Raw genomic sequence first — 17,736 nt, 5'->3', positions numbered from 1 at the left:
TCTGCTGGACCTCATCATGTGCAGAGGCCCCTGAGCATTGAGGGCCTCAGTTTCCCACCTGTTAACAGGGCTATTAGTAATCCCAGGCTGGGCTCGCTCACCAGAGGGGCTCTGATGTGCTTTGAAACTGCACAGCACAGCACACAGAGGTGACAGATTCACGGGAAGCTGATGCAGCCAGACACTGGCTGAGCCTCCCTGAAGGTGCCGGGTAGCAAGGGCCTCCAGGGGAGGCAGGGACTCCCTTCCTACCACAGAGCCAAAGTTGGGGGCCTTTTGTCACAGCTGGGCTCACCAGCTGTGCCCTCATTCCAGTCTGGGGCCGACTGGGGTTGGGGGGCTGACCAGCCCCGGCTGTTAACTATGGGAATAAGGGACAGAGCTGAGAAGGCACCCAAGAGCCCCTCACAGAACTGACTGGGGGCTAGTCAGCAGGTCCTGGGCCAGCCCCACACGAAAGGGCTGGGAAATCCCAGTCTCCAGGGGTGGGCCTGGAGCCTCGTGGTTCTCCAGCCCCCAGGGAATGTCACCCCACGGGATGAAAAGGCTGAGGCTCAAGAGAGGGCAAGTGGCCTCACCCAGGGTGACCAGCAAACTCTGCCAGAGCTACACTGAAAGTCCTGGAGCACCAGACAGGAACTCCTTCTGGGACCAACCATGCTGAGGCTCCGACTTAACACTCTAATTCAGTTTTTTATGGTCTTTATCTCAGACTCGACCCAAAATGTTGAGGGAAGAGCTCAGGTCTTTTTAATATGGTACATACCCTAGCACAGACCCTGGCCTGGGGTTCATTATGCCAGCCCAAGAGGGCGGAGCCACAGACCTTCCCCTCTGAGGTCTCTCTCAGAAAAAGAGGCTGGGGTCCATCAGTGCAGGTGGGGAGACTGGGCACAGTGAGGGAGCCTGGGAATGGAGCCACAATCGCCCGCCTCCCAGCCTGAGGCTCTGTCCTCCATGGACACTGGTCCCTTTTCTCCAGACAGGACAGTAACAAAAATAGAGGGAAACGTGTCAATGGAGAAGTACCTGACAAATGCATAACAGTGAGACTAATCATGCTCTGCGAGCTGGGGATGAAGGAGCTAAGCAGCACCCCGCAGGGAGGAGAGGCTGCAGCTTCCTCAGGCTGTGCCGTCTGCCCTGAATCCTCCGAGGGAAACACATGAAATGCCAACTTTTTTCCTGCTTCTTTTTTAACAGGGACTCCAGAACCTTCAGGACTAACACACCAATTAAATGGTTGAGCTTAAGCATGATGTTCATTTTAATTGTGTTGGCCCCCGCATTGCAGGGCGCAGCAGCCCCCTCCTCCCAGCTGTCCCGATCTGCTCAGAGAAGGAGGTGGCCTCCTAAGGGTGCCGGGACTGCCGGACAGTAAGGCCCGGCGGCCCTGCTCTTTCCCTGGTGAGAGGCCAGCGCACGCAGTGCCAGGCCATGGGCACAGTATGGATGGCCTGGATTCAAACGCCAGGTCTGTCCACTTGTTCTGGCCATGGGACACCGGGGTAGGTCACTCAACTTCTCTGAGCCTCACTCCTTCCTCCTTCAAACAGGAATAAAAGGACTACCCTCAAGAGGCTGCGGTGGGGACCGAGCAGGATAACAGAGGATGGGGTTTGGCCCCCAGAAAGTGACCGGTAATGGCAGGTGTAGCTGTTCATCAGGATTCCTGTCACCTGTGCTACAGAGCAGGGAACGGCAGCGAGCACCCCACCCTGTCACTGGGGGTGGCACGTGGCATCTGACCTCCCCGGTGGGCCAATCAGCACATGGTACGGCAGGTGTACGAGGGAGTGGTTGAGGAGAGGGTCTGGTAACTGTAGGACTCCAGGGCCCCTGAGAGGACCTGGTGGAGGCGTCCAGGCAGCTGGGGCTAAAGGACAAGGGCACTGCCGTCCTCTGGGAAGGCTGGGCTTACACAGAGGCCTGGACTCAGCAAGCTGGGGAGACAAGGTGGGCCTGGTCCCAACCTTTGGGGGTGAGTCTGGGGAAGCTGGCGGGTGCAGCAGAGAATGTGAACGTGCACCACAGGCACCGGAGTGAGATCCCAGATGTGCCCATCGGTTTCCAACAAGCCCCATGGTGAAGGCTTTCAATTCCAAGGAGCAAGCAGGGATATACAGGGAGCAGGGGGGCAGCATCGCCCCTGCCCTGGCTTCTTACAGATCATGAGAATGTGGGGAACGGATTTCACCTCACTGGGCTCTGAGTCCTGATGCCTCAAGTGGGCCACAGCATAGGCCCTCCTGGAACCGGCATGCCCCATCAGGCAGCACGCTGTGCATGGACGCCACCCTGCCTGCTGCCAGGGCAGACACCTCAGCCTCAGATGGGGAGGGTGTGCCCGGGGTCATGGAGTTGGCAGCTAGGAAAGCCAGCCCGGTTTGGCTCTGAAGCCTGGATGTTCAATGATGTTCTGCGGCCTACCTCCCGGGGTCACCGTGAAGATAAACAGATCAACCAGGAGACTGTGAGGTGCTGTTTAAATGGCAAAGGTCTGCCCTCACTCTCCCCCCACCCCTAGCGCCTGCTGCCCTGAGTCTGTGGTGTCCAAACCGAAGGAAGGGCCTACCTGGCTGGACGGCAACTCCTCGTCACTGCTCTCCGAGGACCCCTCTGCATTCTTCTCTGGGGCTACTGGTGCCAGGGGCTTGCTTCTGGCAGCTTTGGAGATGCCCTCCTTCTGGGGGAACAAGCACACAGGCAGGGGAGAGGGGGTGTTAGCCGATGGGGAATGCGACTGAGGGACTGGGGTGGGGAAACCCCGGCCAGGGAGCAAGGACTTTCCTATATGCTGGCTGTCCACGGTGGCAGCATGGCCCCCCTACTACATGCACGGGAGGATAGCGGCTGGCTCGGCATGCCCCGAGGCCCCCGGAAACCCAGGCCTGCACTCTGCCGATGCCCCCTCCAAGGCTGACTCTGAACATGAAAGGGACGTAGGAGTCAGACCCCACTAAGACCCGAGGACTGGAGTGCTATTGGCCAGGTGTCCAGAGGAGAGGAGACAGCAGTCCAGGACAAGGTTGCAGAGGTGAGCCAGTGGTCCCAGCATGTTCTATCTGTCTGTAACACCCCCAGGTAAAAAAAAAGCAGGAGCCAGCCAGAAGTGTCCCGAGGCTTCACCCCCTCCTGCCAGACCAGGCATTAAGGAGAGGGGCTGGCTGGGCAGGAGCCACAGTCGGGGGGCCAGAGGAGGAGAGCACGGAGCAGCAGGCACCAGTGGTGACCAGAACAGGGGATCCCAGGGCAGGGGCCAGAGTCCCCCACCCCCTTCGCTACTCAGTCCGGCCAGGCAAAGCAGTAGAGCCACCTACACTGTCCGAGTCCGGTTTCTCAAGAGCAGCTACGAGATCCTGAATTGTGTCACCTCCTACTTTTTAAATGGGTCGGCAACACCGCACACAGCAACAGCTGTGCCCCATGCCTTCCTCGCTATCAGAAACCCAACTCTGCTCTGCTAGGGCTGGAGGCCCTCTCTCCCAGCCGATCGCAGAACCATAGGCCCCTCATCACTGAGCAGGGGAAGCCCATGCCTTAGATCTGGACAAGGGGGTGAGGGGAAGGGAGGTCAGCTAGTGGACGTCCTAGCTCTTCTGGGGACGCTGCGGCCCTGCCATGACAGCGAGTGGAAGGTGGAAGAAATCTGGGTCACCCATGAGGCCGAGCTGAAGGAACCACCTCTGGAGCAGCTTTCCCCCAAAGCCTTGTGCTCTGTGAGGTAACAAATCCCCTTTAAGCTCTTGGAATTAGGTTTTCTCTCCCAAATTAGGATGTCCTGATTCAGGAGCCCACTTAAAACTTTAAAAACAAACCAAAATACTGCCGTGTTTGAACAGGCCTGGGACCCTTGTGTCTCAGTCTGGCACTTAGGCCCCCATAGACGTGACAAGCAACTAGAAGTGACTACTGCCTACAGGACGGCTGGCCCTGGTGGATCCTGCCTGGCTTCACATTGCCTCCCCTTGGCAAACCCCTAGCCTGGAGTGCCTGGCTCTACTTTTTTGTCTGGTGAACCCCTGGACTTCCTTCAAGCTCTGCTCAATCATCTCTTCCAGCTGCTAGATGCCTGTTCTCCCAGCTCCATTGGACAGAGCACTACCAGAATATTCTCCAATAATCCAGCTACTTCATCTTGCCCCACTGACTATAGGCTCCATGAGGGCAGGGCCAACACCTTTCATCCCTTTATCTCTGCCAGTGAGAAAGACTGTTCGTAGTTGGTCTGATGCACTGAAGACAGTGGTCAGTGCTAGAAGCATTTAACAGACTTCTTGGTGCTTGTTTAGCTCCTGAAAAAAAAAAAAAAAAAACCAAACAAACCCAGAAACCTAAGAGAGGAGGAGCTCGGCCTGGCACAAGGATTTCCAGCTTTCCTTAAGAAACAGAGATGTGGCCACACAGGTACATTTCCACAAGGTCATAATCGGCTGCTGGAGTTGACAGGGACCATCTTTCTAGTTGGCACCAGAGCTCTCCAGTTTGCCCTATCTGCCACCACCTTCTACTGCCTCTTCGGACACCAACACTCAATGTTGGCTACGAGGCCATCACACGCATCAGCCCTCTCTGTCCTGGAGTCTGTTTCCCTGAACTTTGGCAGGACGAGGCTACTCCTGCTGCCTTCTGCACAGACAGAAGGGAAACCATTCACAGCAAAGTCGGTTCCTCATTCCCTCCCCCTCCCCACTCCCCAGGCTTCATCCGGTTAAACTTTCCCTGGGATCCCAGGTGAGGGAGGGGACTCCTCTAGCTCCCTGGTGCCTCCTGGTACTTGCATCACAGCCCAAGCCTCAAGATGCCCTGTGACATCCTGGTATTCTCAGGCTCATTTACCTTGGCAGGAATTGCTGGTCTCGTCTTCTGTGGGGCTGGCGTGTCTCTTCGGGCTACGGAGGCCTCAGTGGGTACAGGAGTGCCCGGGACACCTTTCATCGGGGAGGCCTTGGTTTGGGGGTGCTTTATAGCAGGCTTCGCCTAAAGAGACAGAGGATGGCTGCTGGGGTAAGGGTCCGGGAGTCATGGCTTTCATCTGGTCTTCTTTCCTCACCTGGCCCTGAACCCAAGTCCTGAGTGCGGAGAGGGCGGTGGCAGCTCAGAGGCCTGGTGTTGCAGCGGCTTCCTCGTTAGGCCTCACCTGGGCTGGCGCCTCCTCCTCGCTGTCAGACTCCTCCTCACTGCTGCTTTCCGAGTCCTCCTCTGGCTTCCCTGCCTGGGTGGCTATGGCTCCTGTCTTCTTGGGAGGGGCCACTGCAGCCCCTTTCCTGGAGAGCTCCTTGCTGGGGGCTGAGGCAGTTCTGACCTGGGGACTCTTCCCTGCAGGCTTCACCAGGAGTGAGAGAAACAATTAGGGGAAAGAGCCAAAGGAACTGCAAGAGCTGCTCTCTACTCTCCCCGGGCCTCACCTGAGTGGGGACCTCTCCATCACTGTCCGACTCCTCCTCGCTGCTCTCGGAGTCCTCCTCCTGTGGGCTCTTGACTGGCCCTGGCTGTGCCGGGGCTGCTGTGGCCACTGCCTTTCCCACAGCTGGCATGGACCCCTGGCTCCTGCCTGAGACAGCATTGCTCTGGGGAGTTCTCGCTGGTGGCTTTACCTGCATCGTGAGAAGGTAACGGCATTAGGAAAGGAAGCAGACAGCACAGCTCCGTTTAGGTTAGCCCACTCACGGTGTGACTGTGCAGAAGTCTGTCCCGCCTGTGCAGAGCCTTGGCTAGGCTGTGCCAACTGCGTGGTCCTCCTTTCCACCCCACCTCTGGCGCCTCCTGGGCTTCTGGACCCACTTGCCTTGGCTGGGGACTCCTGCTTGGCTTGAGCAGCTGCCATGACCCCTTTTCCTGGAGCTGATGCTGCCCCTTTGGCTGAAGCTGCTCTGGTGGGAGCTGGGTTGGCTTTGTTCTGAGGAGTTTTCATAGAGGCCTTCATCTGGAAAGAGAAACAAGAATTACAGAAGGGAGAAGATGAGATGCAGTTAACCAAGAACTCTGATTCTGGAGTCAGATGCTGGACTTTGGATTCTTGCTCCTCCATTTAATAGCTGTGCAAACCTGGGCAAATCACTAACCTCTGTGGCCTCAGCTTCCTCCTCTGTAAAACGGGGCTAACAACAATGCCCACCCACAAGGTTACCATGAGGATTAAGTGGGAGAGTCACAGTGTTTAGCATGGTTCCTGGCACATAAACTCGTTATTGTGAGCACTTTTCTTAGTGTTAGCTAAGCATGAGTCGACCCAGAGCAGATGTACTTTTCCAGGCTCCCTTTTCAGCTAGTTGGCCGCGAGTTTAACTTCTGGCTAACAGAATAGAAGTCAAGTATACAATTCAACTTTCTTACACAGTTGAAAACATGGTCTTCTTCTTCTTAAGATTTTATTTATTTATTTGACAGAGAGAGATATCACAAGTAGGTGGAGAGGCAGGCAGAGAGAGAAAGGAGGAAGCAGGCCCTCTGCTAAGCAGAGAGCCCGATGTGGGGCTTGATCCCAGGACTCTGGGATCACGACCCGAGCCAAAGGCAGAGAGGCCTTAACCCACTGAGACACCCAGCACCCCGAAAACATGGTCTTCTTCCTTCCAGCTGGAAGAAATGCTGAGGTAACAGCTGGAGCTCTAGCAGCCATAATAGCATATGAGGCAGGAGCCAGGTACTCAAGATGGCAGAAGAAGATAGAAAACCATGGCCGTCTGAGGTTTTCTTCAGTTTAACCTAATCTTAAATGATATCCAAGGGATCCCCCCAAACTCTCTCGGGGTATCCAAGCAAACACAGACCTAGAAAGATGAGGGCAACAAAGAGTAAAACCTTTGATGGTTAGATTGCGGACAGGACTGTGAAAGCAAATTGGGCTAATGTGAGGTAGAATGAGGAATCTAAGTGTCTCTAGGCCCCTGACTCATTCAGAGATGTCATCTGATCAGTGACTTCCCCATCCACACGAGACCAAGTGAAACTAAGAATCAGTACTTCAAGAAAGAAAGCCCTCTCAAGCACAGACTGTGTCTGGCAAAGGTCAAGGTGCTCATCAGTATAGAAAAGTCCTCCAGAGAGGAGCAAGGTCTTTTACATTCACTTAATACAGACACCAGCACTAAGGTAACCTCACAAGTGTTAATACAGTAAGAAATATGACTCAAGAAGCAAAAAAAAAAAAAAAAAAAAAAAACCAACCCTGAATAGACCCATAATAGTTTTTGATATTGACTTAATAATTAAAAATTCTTCCACACACAAAAAATCCAGGCCCACGTATCCTTCTTGGTGAATTCTACTAAGAAGAAGTAATACCAATCTAACATAAACCCTCAGGAAACAAAGGACAGAATACTACCAAACCCATTTCATGAGGCCAGTGTCACCCGAATACCAAACCCAGGCCAACACATCACACACAAACTACAGACTAATATTCCTGACAGATATAGATGCAAAAACTGTAGCAAACCAAATCCAACAACAAAAAAGGAGCAGACAGCATGTCCCAGTGGGATTTATTGCAAGAACGAAGGGTTGATTTAATACCTAAAAATCACATTTAAATATCACATTAAAGACAGGAAAACAAAACAAAACAAAACAGTAAGATCACTTCAAGAGAAGAAAAGCATTTGACAAAAATTCAACTCCAAACCTCATAATAAAAACTCAACAAACTAAGAGCAGAAAAGAACTTCCTTGGGGGCACCTGGCTGGCTCAGTCAGTGGAGCATGGGACTCTCGATCTTGTGGTTGTGAGTTTAAGCCCCACGTTGGGTGTAGAATGTACTAAAAAATAAAATCTTAAAAAGAAAAGAAAAAAGCACTTCCTCATCCTGATAAAGGGCATCTCTGGAAAACTTGGAGCTAAAAAGCTAAAATCATACTAACCAGTGAAAACACTGAATGCTATACCCTAAATGAGAAACAAGGCCAGGCTGGCTGTTCCCACCATTGCTATTCAACATTGTACCTGAGGGTCTAGCGAGGGCAGTAAGGCAAGAAAAAGAAATACACACTGTCTAAAGAGGAAAAAGTAAAACTGCCCTTGTTCACAGACAACATACTTTGTATATAGAAAATCCCAAGGAATCTACAAAAGCCAAGAAAACAAGTAAGCAAATGTAATGTCGAAAGATGTAGTGTCAACAAGGACGCCTGCGTGACTTAGTTGGTTAAATGACTGCCTTCAGTTCAGGTCAGGATCCCAGGGTCCTGGGATCGAGTCCCGCATCAGGCTCCTTGCTTAGTGGGGAAGCCTGCTTCTCCCTCTGTCTGCTGCTCCCCCTGCTTGTGCTGATGAATAAATAAATAAAATCTTAAAAAAAAAAAAAGGAAAGAAAAGAAGAAAAAGATGTACAGTCAACATACAACGCAAGGTCAGGCCCTAAAGGCACTTATTCAGCCAATCATCACAGGCCAGCTGGCCATTTCTCCCACCCCTTTCACACAAGGGCTCTCTTCCTATGGCATTTCAATGGAGAATCACCTCCTTCTCTGTCTCTGACACATCTGGTTTTCCAGAACCACTCCTATCTTTGTTACTTTGTTCTGAACCTCAGCTCCCACATGGACAGCTTCCTTTGAGCTGGCTAGGGTCTCTGAGCAGACCAGAGACTGTGTGACTCACTTGACCCCAGCAGTACTGAGCATGCGGGACGCACTCGGTGTGCACAGATGGCATTCTGCGAGGGAAGCCATACAAGGATTCTCAGTTCATCCCCACCAGAACCCTGCAACAGAGGCTTGATTATCCTTATCCTTCAGACAAGACTCCTATCAGAGCTGCCTGTCTCAGCACAGGCAAGGCAGGCCTCCTGAAGCTAGGGGTAAGGCACCATCTTCTGATAGGGCGTCAGGCTATAAAGCTGGGCCCCTAGAGAGGGATTAGCCGTTTTATTTTGTGCATTGGAAGAAAGTAAGGCCCCAGGGCATAATCATGTCTGTGGTTGGAAAAGTCTGGGCCAAGATGCAGTAGAAGGATGTATGAAAGTCAAAGGCTTTTGAGGCAGGCACGCTGGGGCCTAGGCCCAGCTTGGACCCTCCCTGGCTGGGCTGAAGCAGGTCAGCAACCAACTCTTCTAAGCTCTAATTTCCTCCTCCAGAAACCAAAGCGAGTGAACACCCGTCTAATGGTACTGGTGGGAGGCTCAAACACTGAAGCAATGAGCACAACGAAACTTTTCAGGCACTGGGACATGTCTGTAGCTTACAAACTGGATAGGAGCTGTTGGGCTAGGACTCCAACAGGGCCTACACACAGGTCAAAACCTCACTAGCAGAATCACAGGAACCTATGTCCCACAAAGCAAAAGGGAGAGGGAAACAAACAAACGAACAAAAATTATAGAAAATGTGTGCTTTGATATAGGGAAAAAAAAGAAATGACTAAAGAGCGACAATTACAAATAATAAGATGGTGAGTGAGAACAGGGCATGAGTGATCTTCACTTTCCCCAACTTCTCTCTTCCAGGCTGGGAGGGACTCCTGAGTCTGCTCCCCATCAGCCTGGCCCCCTCCCAGGGCCGATGAACGAGCTTACAGTGCGCAGGCCCCCTGCTATGTGCAGGTGAGACCCCATTACCTTCTCAATCCTGCGAAGGCTGATTTCCAATTTACAGATGAGTAAAACCAAGGTCCTGCGTGGATTCCTCACTTGCTAGGACCTGAACCCAGGCAGTCTGGCTCCAAACCCCCTGCCGTCTGCCCCTGCCCTACCTGCTCCCTCAGGGATCCCACCAAATGCTCTGCTTGGGGCAGTTCACTCAGGCCAAGTGCCCTCCCACCCTCTGGGCCTTCATACAGGCTAGTTTCTTTGTCTAGAACACTCCGCTTCACCCGGCCGGCTCTTTCAGCCCACAGTTCCCAATGCCACTTCCTCCAGGAGGCCCTCCTTCCTGGAAACCCCTAGATGCCATCAAGTGCCATGCTGTTAGCCCACGTACAAGCTCTACTCTCAACCTTGGCACACCATGCTGGAGTAACCTGGGCACACGTCCATGCCCCCACCTACACTGGGAACTCCCGAAGGGAGACAGGACAGTGTCTGGCAGATGGGCTGCTCAACAGAGCTTGTGGAAGGCATAAGGACTCTCAACAGGAGCTCAAAAGGCCATGGGCAAGACCCTGCTGCCTTTGACAGGTGGAGGAGACAGAGTGAAAAGTGGGGAAGGAGGCTGGGCTGAGGCTGCCCTTAAGGTTTCTGCACACGCAGGGGGTGGGGGTGGGGGCAAGAACAGCCCAGAAAAGCCTCTCCTCAGCCCTGCCTCAGGTTCTGGTGTGGGTGGGATGGCCTGGCTCTTCCTTGGCCTCACCTGGGTAGGAGCTTTGGCTGCCTCCTCACTGTCCGAGTCCTCCTCACTGCTCTCCGAGGAGTCTTCCGGCAGCTCAGCTTTGACTTTGACTGGGGCCACTGGGAGCCCTGCCTTCCCAGGGGGTGCTGCGGCAGTCCCTTGGCCTGAGGGCCCTTTGGTGGGTGTAGAGGCAGTTTTCACGGTGACACCTTTCCCCACAGGCTTTGCCTGGAATGACAGGGGACAGAAGCGGGTCACAGGTGCCCCAGGGGCCACGTGAGCACTGGCCCTGAGTCAGCTGAATAAACTTGGCCTCACCTGTCCCACGGCTGGGGTAGGAGTGAGGTCCTCCTCACTGTCGGACTCCTCGCTGCTTGAAGAGTCCTCTGGCCCCTGGATGCCCCTGGCCATAGCTGGGGATGAGGCACAGGCTGGAGAAGTTGCTGTTCCCACCTTCCAAGGAGCTGGCGTGCCCACTCGCACTGGGGGGGCCTTGGCAGTTGCTGGGGTAATGGGGGTGCCCTTCCTTGGGGAGGCCTTGATCTGGGGTGTTTTCACAGCTGGTTTTGCCTGAGAGGAAGCAGAAGTCAGAAGCTAGAGAAGGAGCGTGAATTCAGAGGCCCCATCTGCTCTGGGGCGGAGCCCCCTGCCATCCTTCCCCTCTGCTCCCTGGGGAGCTGACTGGTGGGGGTGGTTGGGCTGCACCAAGGCCTCTCCTGAGCCCCACCTGGGCTGGAGCCGGGGCTGCAGGCACCTTCTCGTCACTGTCTGACTCCTCACTGCTCTCCGAGTCATCCTTGGACACCTTGGCCTTGCCCTGGGTGGTCACAGACCCTGCCTTCTGAGGGGGCCCCTTGGCAGGACCTGAGGCAGGTCTGACCTGGATCTTCCCAGAGGATTTTGCCTGTAGTGAGACACACAAGATCGGGGAGGGGGTGGACAGCATGGCTATGTGCAAAGACACAGACCAAAAGGGCAAGCAGAGTCAGTGTGTGTGTATGTGGTCTGGGGAAGACGGCTCCTGGCCCTGAGCAGGAGAGAAGAGCCTTATAGGCAGGCGCCTCACCTGGGCCGGCGCCTCTGCCTCGCTGTCTGATTCCTCCTCGCTGCTGCTCTCTGAGTCCTCCTCCTGTTTCCCTACTGGGGTGGCTGCCGGCCCCAGCTTCTGAGGGGGCCCCTTGACAGGACCTGAGGCAGCTCTGACTTGGGAGTTTTGCCCCAAAGGTTTTGCCTGGGAGTAACAAAAGACGAGATCAGGGCAGGGGCCCACAGGGGACTGTGAGTGAGGGGAGACAGGAGGAGAGGAAGGCAAATGCAGGACGCAGGGCCCCAGGCAAGGAGGGGGAGGACAAGCCAACGGATGGGCTCTCCGAGCAGCGGCACCTGTCTCCTCACCTGAGCAGGGCTCTTGGCTGGGGGCACAGCTGCTGGGGCCTCCTCCTCGCTGTCAGACTCCTCAGTGCTACTCTCTGCGTTGTCTTCCCCTTTCCCCTTCCCCACCTGGGCGGCTACAGGCCCTGCCTTGCCAGGGGGCAGTGCAGGGGCCACTTTCCTAGGGGACTCCTTGGCAGAAGCTGAGGCACCTTTGACCTGGGGGGTCTTCCCTGAAGACTTCGCCTGGAGGGAGACAAATGGAATCAGGGAAGGGAGCCGAGAGTGGACAGGAGGAGGAGAAACAAGAGACCAGACAGGGAAGAGGACGCCACACAAACCTGAGGTGAGCTGGGGTGGGGCTCTGAGCATGTCTAGGGCTCTTGCAGATGGCAGAGCAAGTCCTCAGAGGGCCTTCAGGGGAGGGGCTAGGGCTGCATGGACCCTCCCCTCCCAGGCCTCACCTGAAGTGGTGTCTTGGCAGCCGGCGCTTCCTCCTCGCTGTCAGACTCCTCCTCACTGCTGCTATCTGAGTCCTCCTCTGGCTTCCCGGCCGTGGCCTGTGCAGCTGCAGGCCCTGCCTTCCCAGGGGGTGCTGGGGCGGCCCCTTTCCCAGAGGTCCCCTTGACAGGACCCAACGCAGCTCTGACCTGGACAACTGTGTTTGAGGCCTTCGCCTAGTAAAAGAGAAGGGGTGGTTTGTTCCTCTCCTCCTCACCCTCTGGTGGGGACCTCAGGACAAAGTGGAGGTCTTAGCTGGGGCTCAGAAGACGCCCCCACTACTCTCCTCACTCTCTACCTTGACTGGTGCTCAGGCCTGGCCTATCAGCTTCACTCTCACTTCTGGGGCCTTCCCAGCCCTGCCCATCCCACTTGGCCACCACTGCCTCCTCCTCTGGGTCCGAGACAGACACCAGTTCCTTCGGCAGTCCTCTCTGATGCCCACACAGGGGTCAGAGCTGCCCTCGGCTGGACTCCCCCGTCAGCGGGAGAGCTCTGGGAGCACAGGCACCAGGTCTGGCCTGACCCACTGCTGCACCCTGTGTGTAACAATTCTTACTCCCACTGCTGCCTCGGGGCCTTGGCACTTGCTGTGCTCCCCACCAGAATGACTTCTGTCTAAATGTCCATGTGTATGCCCCTGCCCCCGTCCTGCTTCAGGTCCTCAAAGTCTCTGTAAGGCTTTCCCTGAGGACTCTATTTTAATTGCCATTCCTACAGCACAGCCCACCTCACCCTCCTCTTAAACACCCAGCAAAGTGAACCTTATTTACTGCATCTCCCCAGACCTGCGTGGGGACCGGGACCTCCCCTCCTGGGCCTCACCTGGCCAGCCCAGGGCTGCGGGGCCTTTTCTCACCACTGTCTGATGCTTCCTCCTCCTGGCACTCCAACCCCATCAGCCTCCCAGCCCCCCCTGCTTTCCCTCAGACAATCCAGGAGCCCGTGTCCACCTGCCCAGGGGAGGGGATCCCAGCAGATGGAAGTTAACAGGATTCCTGTTAGCTAACAAACCATGATTTGGCCAGAAAAACCAGATGACCAAGCAATTAAAACTTAAATCCCTTCACAACAAGACCAGCTGGCCACATCCATTCATTAGGCGGGGAAACTGAGGTAAAGGGGAGTTACTGATAGAGCGGGGTTTAGGACCACCCCCTGGGAAGCAGCCCTTCTAAGCTGCCACTCGGGCAAGAAGGGCAATTTCCACGGATGGCTGAAGCAAGCCCAACTGTCCTTACCCCTCAATTTTCACACCCCCATCTCCTGCCCTCCAAACACCAAGGTGAGGCTCATTTGGTGGAGGGGCTGGTCATGCAGCCATCTGGCCGGCCTCTGGGGGCCATGGAAGAGTCTCTGGCTGCAGGGGGGCCCGGGATGCCGAGGGGTAGTCCGCCCCAGGCCTCACCTGGCAGGGCGGCTCTGCAGGGGCACCCTCCTCACTCTCAGACTCCTCTTCGCTGCTCTCCGAGTCCTCTTCTGGCACCTTGGCCTTGTTGGCTGAGGTCAGGGCACCTCCTCTGACTTGGGGGGTCACATCCCCTGCCTTCCTAGGTGTTGGGGCTGTTCCTCTTCCGAGAGAGTCCTTGGCAGGCACTGGTGAGGCTTTGACCTGGGGTGGTTTTACTGAAGGTTTCATCTGGAACAAGAAAATGCAATTAGGGAGAAATTACTCCTCTTTGCCTCTGAGGGGTAGGAGAGGCTCTATAGTTTATCAAGGCCTTTCCTTGTATACTCTGATTCTCAACTCCCTGAGACAGATGCCATCTTTACACTCGCGTTCCAGAAAAGGACAAGAAGCTCAGGGAGCTTAAGTCATTCAGGACCAAAATGAAGGGCAAAATCATGACTAGAACCATGACTGTGCGGCCTTGGGGGCAGAACCCTCTAACACTATGCTCCCCTGCTGCCTGGCATGCACAGTCCACCCAGCCCAGAGGGGCAGTCTCTCTCCACCGAGAGGCTTACCCCGTCCCCCCTTCGACTGCAGGATCTGATCATGGTGGCCATCCCAAGGGCCAGGAGCCTAGGATTTGAACTCTGGTCTTGCTACTCGCTTCCTGGGGCACGTTTCTTTCCACTATGGGCTTTCTTATACTTCTAAAACCCTGACATTTCCAAGGCAGACAGTGCCCAACCTCTACCTCTGTCATCAGATTTCATCTGACCTTGGGTTCCTGGGGCAGCCATCTCCTCAAGTTGCCATGGCCTCTAGCCTACCAAAGCTGTGAGTCTGGCTGCTGGCTTTCCAGGGCCAGAAGTGGTCCCTTTTCCCATGGCAGGGCTGGGAGGGATGGGAGCCTGAGGAGCCCTGATGGCTGTATCCGGGTGGCAATGGGATGTGGGGAGTGGCCTTTGGCCAGGCCTGGAGTAGATAGGAGGAAGGTCTCCACCTTCTCTGGGTGAGGCGGGAGACAAGGGAGAAGTACTCTGGGCACCAAACCAACTCCCCCCGCCCAAAATCCTGCTGGTTCTCCCTCCACACGCCTTTTCTAGTAGGTACCCTGGGGCCTGCCATCAGCCTCCAAGTTCACCAGCTGCTTCAACAGTCTTGCTGCTTTCCCTCTGCCCTGTCCTCCAACCCAGGCCACAACCAGCAACCTCCCTCCAACATAAATCAGACCATCTTACCTCCACTCCTGAAACCTTGCAATGGCTTCTCACAGAGCCCAGAGTACAACCCAACCTCCTCCTGCCCATCCTCCTGGCCTGGCAGCGGCCTGTGACCCCGCCTACTCTGACAACTCTTCTGTCCCTTGCACCTCATCCACAGTGTCACAGCCTTGTTGCTGCCCCTCACGGCTCTGTTTCCCCTAGCGACCTGCGACACTGTAGTCAAACGTCCCAGAATGCCTCCATGTCCTCTCCACGTCTCTCCTGCCTGCCCCTATATCCCCAAAGTGTGGATGCCCCCTCAAGAGTGACTCCCTGGCCACAGCTACGAGAGGGGTTAACGCCACAGACCAACACCTGACCATCACTGACCACGCACCTAGGCCTGGCATTCACCAGCAGGCCCAGAACCCCTCACCCAACTCACCTGACCATACCACCTGACGGCCGCCCTCCTACCCCGGCCCTTGGCTCATGCAGCTCTTCCTGCTGAAACACTCTTTCCTTCCCCACATCCCTTCCTGGTGAGTCCCCTATGCATCAAGGCTCTGCTCCAGTGCCACCTCTCCCAGGAAGCCTTCCCTTGTCTCACAGACAGGTTGGCGTCTCTCCCTGCCAATCTGAGACCTCTTTCATGCCCAACGTATGACGAACAGCACCTGGCTCCCCTCCCCAGGCCTCGGCCTTTCCAGCTCCCAGTCTGCCTGAAACACTAGAACTGATTTGGCCCCACTGGTGTGTGAAGCTCCGGCCAGGCTGCTGGGAAGGTTAGAGGTTAGACAGCAGCTCCTGAGGACAGTGGCAATTACCTCCACGTATGTCTCATCGCTCGAGCTGGAGGTCTCCTCGCTGGAGCTGTCAACCTGGTTGGCTGAGGCCATTCCTGAGGGAGGAAGAGGGAGAGGACTGAGGAACTGCCCTTCCAGACCGCCCTCCCCTCGCCAGCACTCTGCCATGTCAGCCAATGAGAGGCAGGGGCCCTGTGCTCGCTTCTTGCGTGCGGAGCTTCAGCCCCACCTATCCTGAAGCCCCACAGCTGAGGCGCGGGCCACCTATCTCCCTGTGTTCCCACACACTGTGGCCCTGGGAAGGGTCAGAGACCAGGTCCTACTACACACATGCCAGGGTCTGATGGCTCGGAGATCTGCCAATATCACACTGAGGCAGGCAGGCAGTCTCTCATTTGACATGAGAGACTTAGGCAAATCCAGTCTCTCACTTGAGTCTCAACTTCTACAGTGGGCCCTGGACCCACCTGAGAACAGTAAACCAGAAAATGCTCCATCACCCCCCAGGGCTGCTCCAACTACCTTGGCAAAGCCTGACTCTGCAGCAGATCCTCGCTCATCGAGGTGTGGAGCTTTGAAGACACACCTTTAAATTCCAGAAGGTCCCACAGCCTGATAAAGCAGTGCCCGGGGCCTACCTCCCCAGCCCAAACTCAGGGGGCTTGGAGTCTAGAGGTCAGCACTGCTCACCAGGCTTGGCTGTGGTTCCGAGGGCTGGGACGCCACCCTCCTCTTCAGTTTCTGAAACCAGAACGGTATTTGCCAAGGGCTCTGCTGACTTCCTGGGGGACCTCCCAGACAGAAGGTGGGCCACTGCCTTTCCAGAGGCCGGATGTGGTGTGGAGTTCATCATCTTGCTGGCTTTCTTGGTCTTCGCCTACAAAGGACGGGGTGACAGACACGCTGGGTACAGCCTGGTGAATGACGAGCCCAGACCTCTTCCCAGCCATGCGACTTTGGGCAAATTCCCTCTCTCCGTCCGTTACTTCATCTCTAAGGTGGGGCTGACAGTGGTACCCGCCCTCATGGAGGCTTGGAGAATGCCCAGTGGCAGTTCTTGGGACACAGGAATTACTTGCTAAGCGGTACTGAGTGGTCTGCTGTGGTTCCTAGCACTATTTGGCATGGCTGAGAGCGCACCCAGCAGTCGGGGACGCGTCCTCGGTTCTCTAACGCTGCCTCCTCCACTACCAGTGCATGGTCTTCCACTCTGAGTGGTTTCAGTCTAGAAAATGAGCTTCGTGCTTTCAGAACCACAGGCGTCTCATTCACTGTGGTGCCCCCCACTGCCTTCCACGGTGCCTGGAAAATAACTGGATGGGTCACAAGTTGTTGGCTGAACAGGCGACTGCAGATACAACGGGGAAAGAAGCTGTTACAGGTGCATGCTGTGCCCAGTGGCCTGGAGCAGTGTGCAATGTTTCCACCTTACAGGAAAGGAAACTGAGGCCCAGAGAGGTGAAGGGACGAGCTAGGGTCACACGACTAGTGATAAAGGCTGACATCTGAATCCAAGTCAGACTGTTATCCACAACCCTATCCTTGCCTGACACAGGAGACTGTCCCCCTGTAGGGCACTTCATTCCCACAGGCCACAGCTTCAAAGGTGGTCCTACTCACCTTGGCTTTCTCCTTTGCGTCTGAAGGCAAAACCGGCCCTGCCGCTGAGGAGTTGGTAGCCGCTAGTCTTGGGGCTGCAAGACAGAAACACCCTCCGGCTGAGCCAGGTGAGCTTTTTCTCATTGAGAACAGACAATAGGTCTCTCAGCTCACCGGATGGTTCAACTGGTATGGCTGCCTGGTGCTGGCACGAAGACCTGAGGCTGAGCCCAGACTTGTGGGAAAGAGCTCTGGGGTGCAGGAGCCACAGCCAGAAGGAGCAAGAGGGCAGGGGGACATGAAAGCCACGGATCTGCGTCCCCCAGGGAGCCCTGGCTGGCATGAGACACTGGAGCGCCCAGAGCAAAGGGCTGGCTCACAGGCGTGCTGCATACTACCTCGACGGCAAGGCCCCACTTCAGGGTGGGCCAGCCCCGCAGGTGACCACGCTGTAGCCCGAGTCACTCAGCAGGACAGGGACGGTGGTCAGCCCACCCTTCCTCGGGCCACACAGAAAGCTGCTCAGGATTTCAAGGGTTTCTAGTGGAAAGGCAGCTGAACATGGGCCCAGGAACTGGTCAGATGTTAAGACTTA

General features: G+C 55.5%; 1 protein-coding gene across 10 annotated transcripts in view; it reads right to left on the bottom strand.

Annotated features, from left to right (window-relative positions):
• TCOF1 (treacle ribosome biogenesis factor 1) overlaps positions 1 to 17,736 on the bottom strand; it is a 37,474-nt gene that overhangs the window by 12,591 nt on the left and 7,147 nt on the right. For 7 of the 10 annotated variants that reach the window (XM_059174036.1, XM_059174037.1, XM_059174045.1 and 4 more), the window contains exons 4-18: positions 17,163 to 17,236; positions 16,233 to 16,419; positions 15,564 to 15,637; positions 13,550 to 13,780; positions 12,105 to 12,317; positions 11,665 to 11,886; positions 11,336 to 11,500; positions 10,997 to 11,173; positions 10,588 to 10,839; positions 10,291 to 10,497; positions 5,789 to 5,926; positions 5,409 to 5,597; positions 5,141 to 5,326; positions 4,840 to 4,980; positions 2,576 to 2,686 (exon numbers count right to left, since the gene is read on the bottom strand). In XM_059174036.1, the coding sequence (XP_059030019.1) occupies positions 2,576 to 2,686; positions 4,840 to 4,980; positions 5,141 to 5,326; positions 5,409 to 5,597; positions 5,789 to 5,926; positions 10,291 to 10,497; positions 10,588 to 10,839; positions 10,997 to 11,173; positions 11,336 to 11,500; positions 11,665 to 11,886; positions 12,105 to 12,317; positions 13,550 to 13,780; positions 15,564 to 15,637; positions 16,233 to 16,419; positions 17,163 to 17,236 (2,567 nt within the window). The remainder of the gene's footprint in view (positions 1 to 2,575; positions 2,687 to 4,839; positions 4,981 to 5,140; positions 5,327 to 5,408; positions 5,598 to 5,788; positions 5,927 to 10,290; positions 10,498 to 10,587; positions 10,840 to 10,996; positions 11,174 to 11,335; positions 11,501 to 11,664; positions 11,887 to 12,104; positions 12,318 to 13,549; positions 13,781 to 15,563; positions 15,638 to 16,232; positions 16,420 to 17,162; positions 17,237 to 17,736) is intronic. The other 3 variants (XM_059174039.1, XM_059174040.1, XM_059174044.1) reach the window with 3 other exon arrangements.

This window comes from Mustela lutreola, chromosome 5, assembly GCF_030435805.1.
Source record: "Mustela lutreola isolate mMusLut2 chromosome 5, mMusLut2.pri, whole genome shotgun sequence".
NCBI classification, from domain to species: domain Eukaryota; kingdom Metazoa; phylum Chordata; class Mammalia; order Carnivora; family Mustelidae; genus Mustela; species Mustela lutreola.
This window is presented reverse-complemented; position numbering and strand designations above follow the sequence as displayed.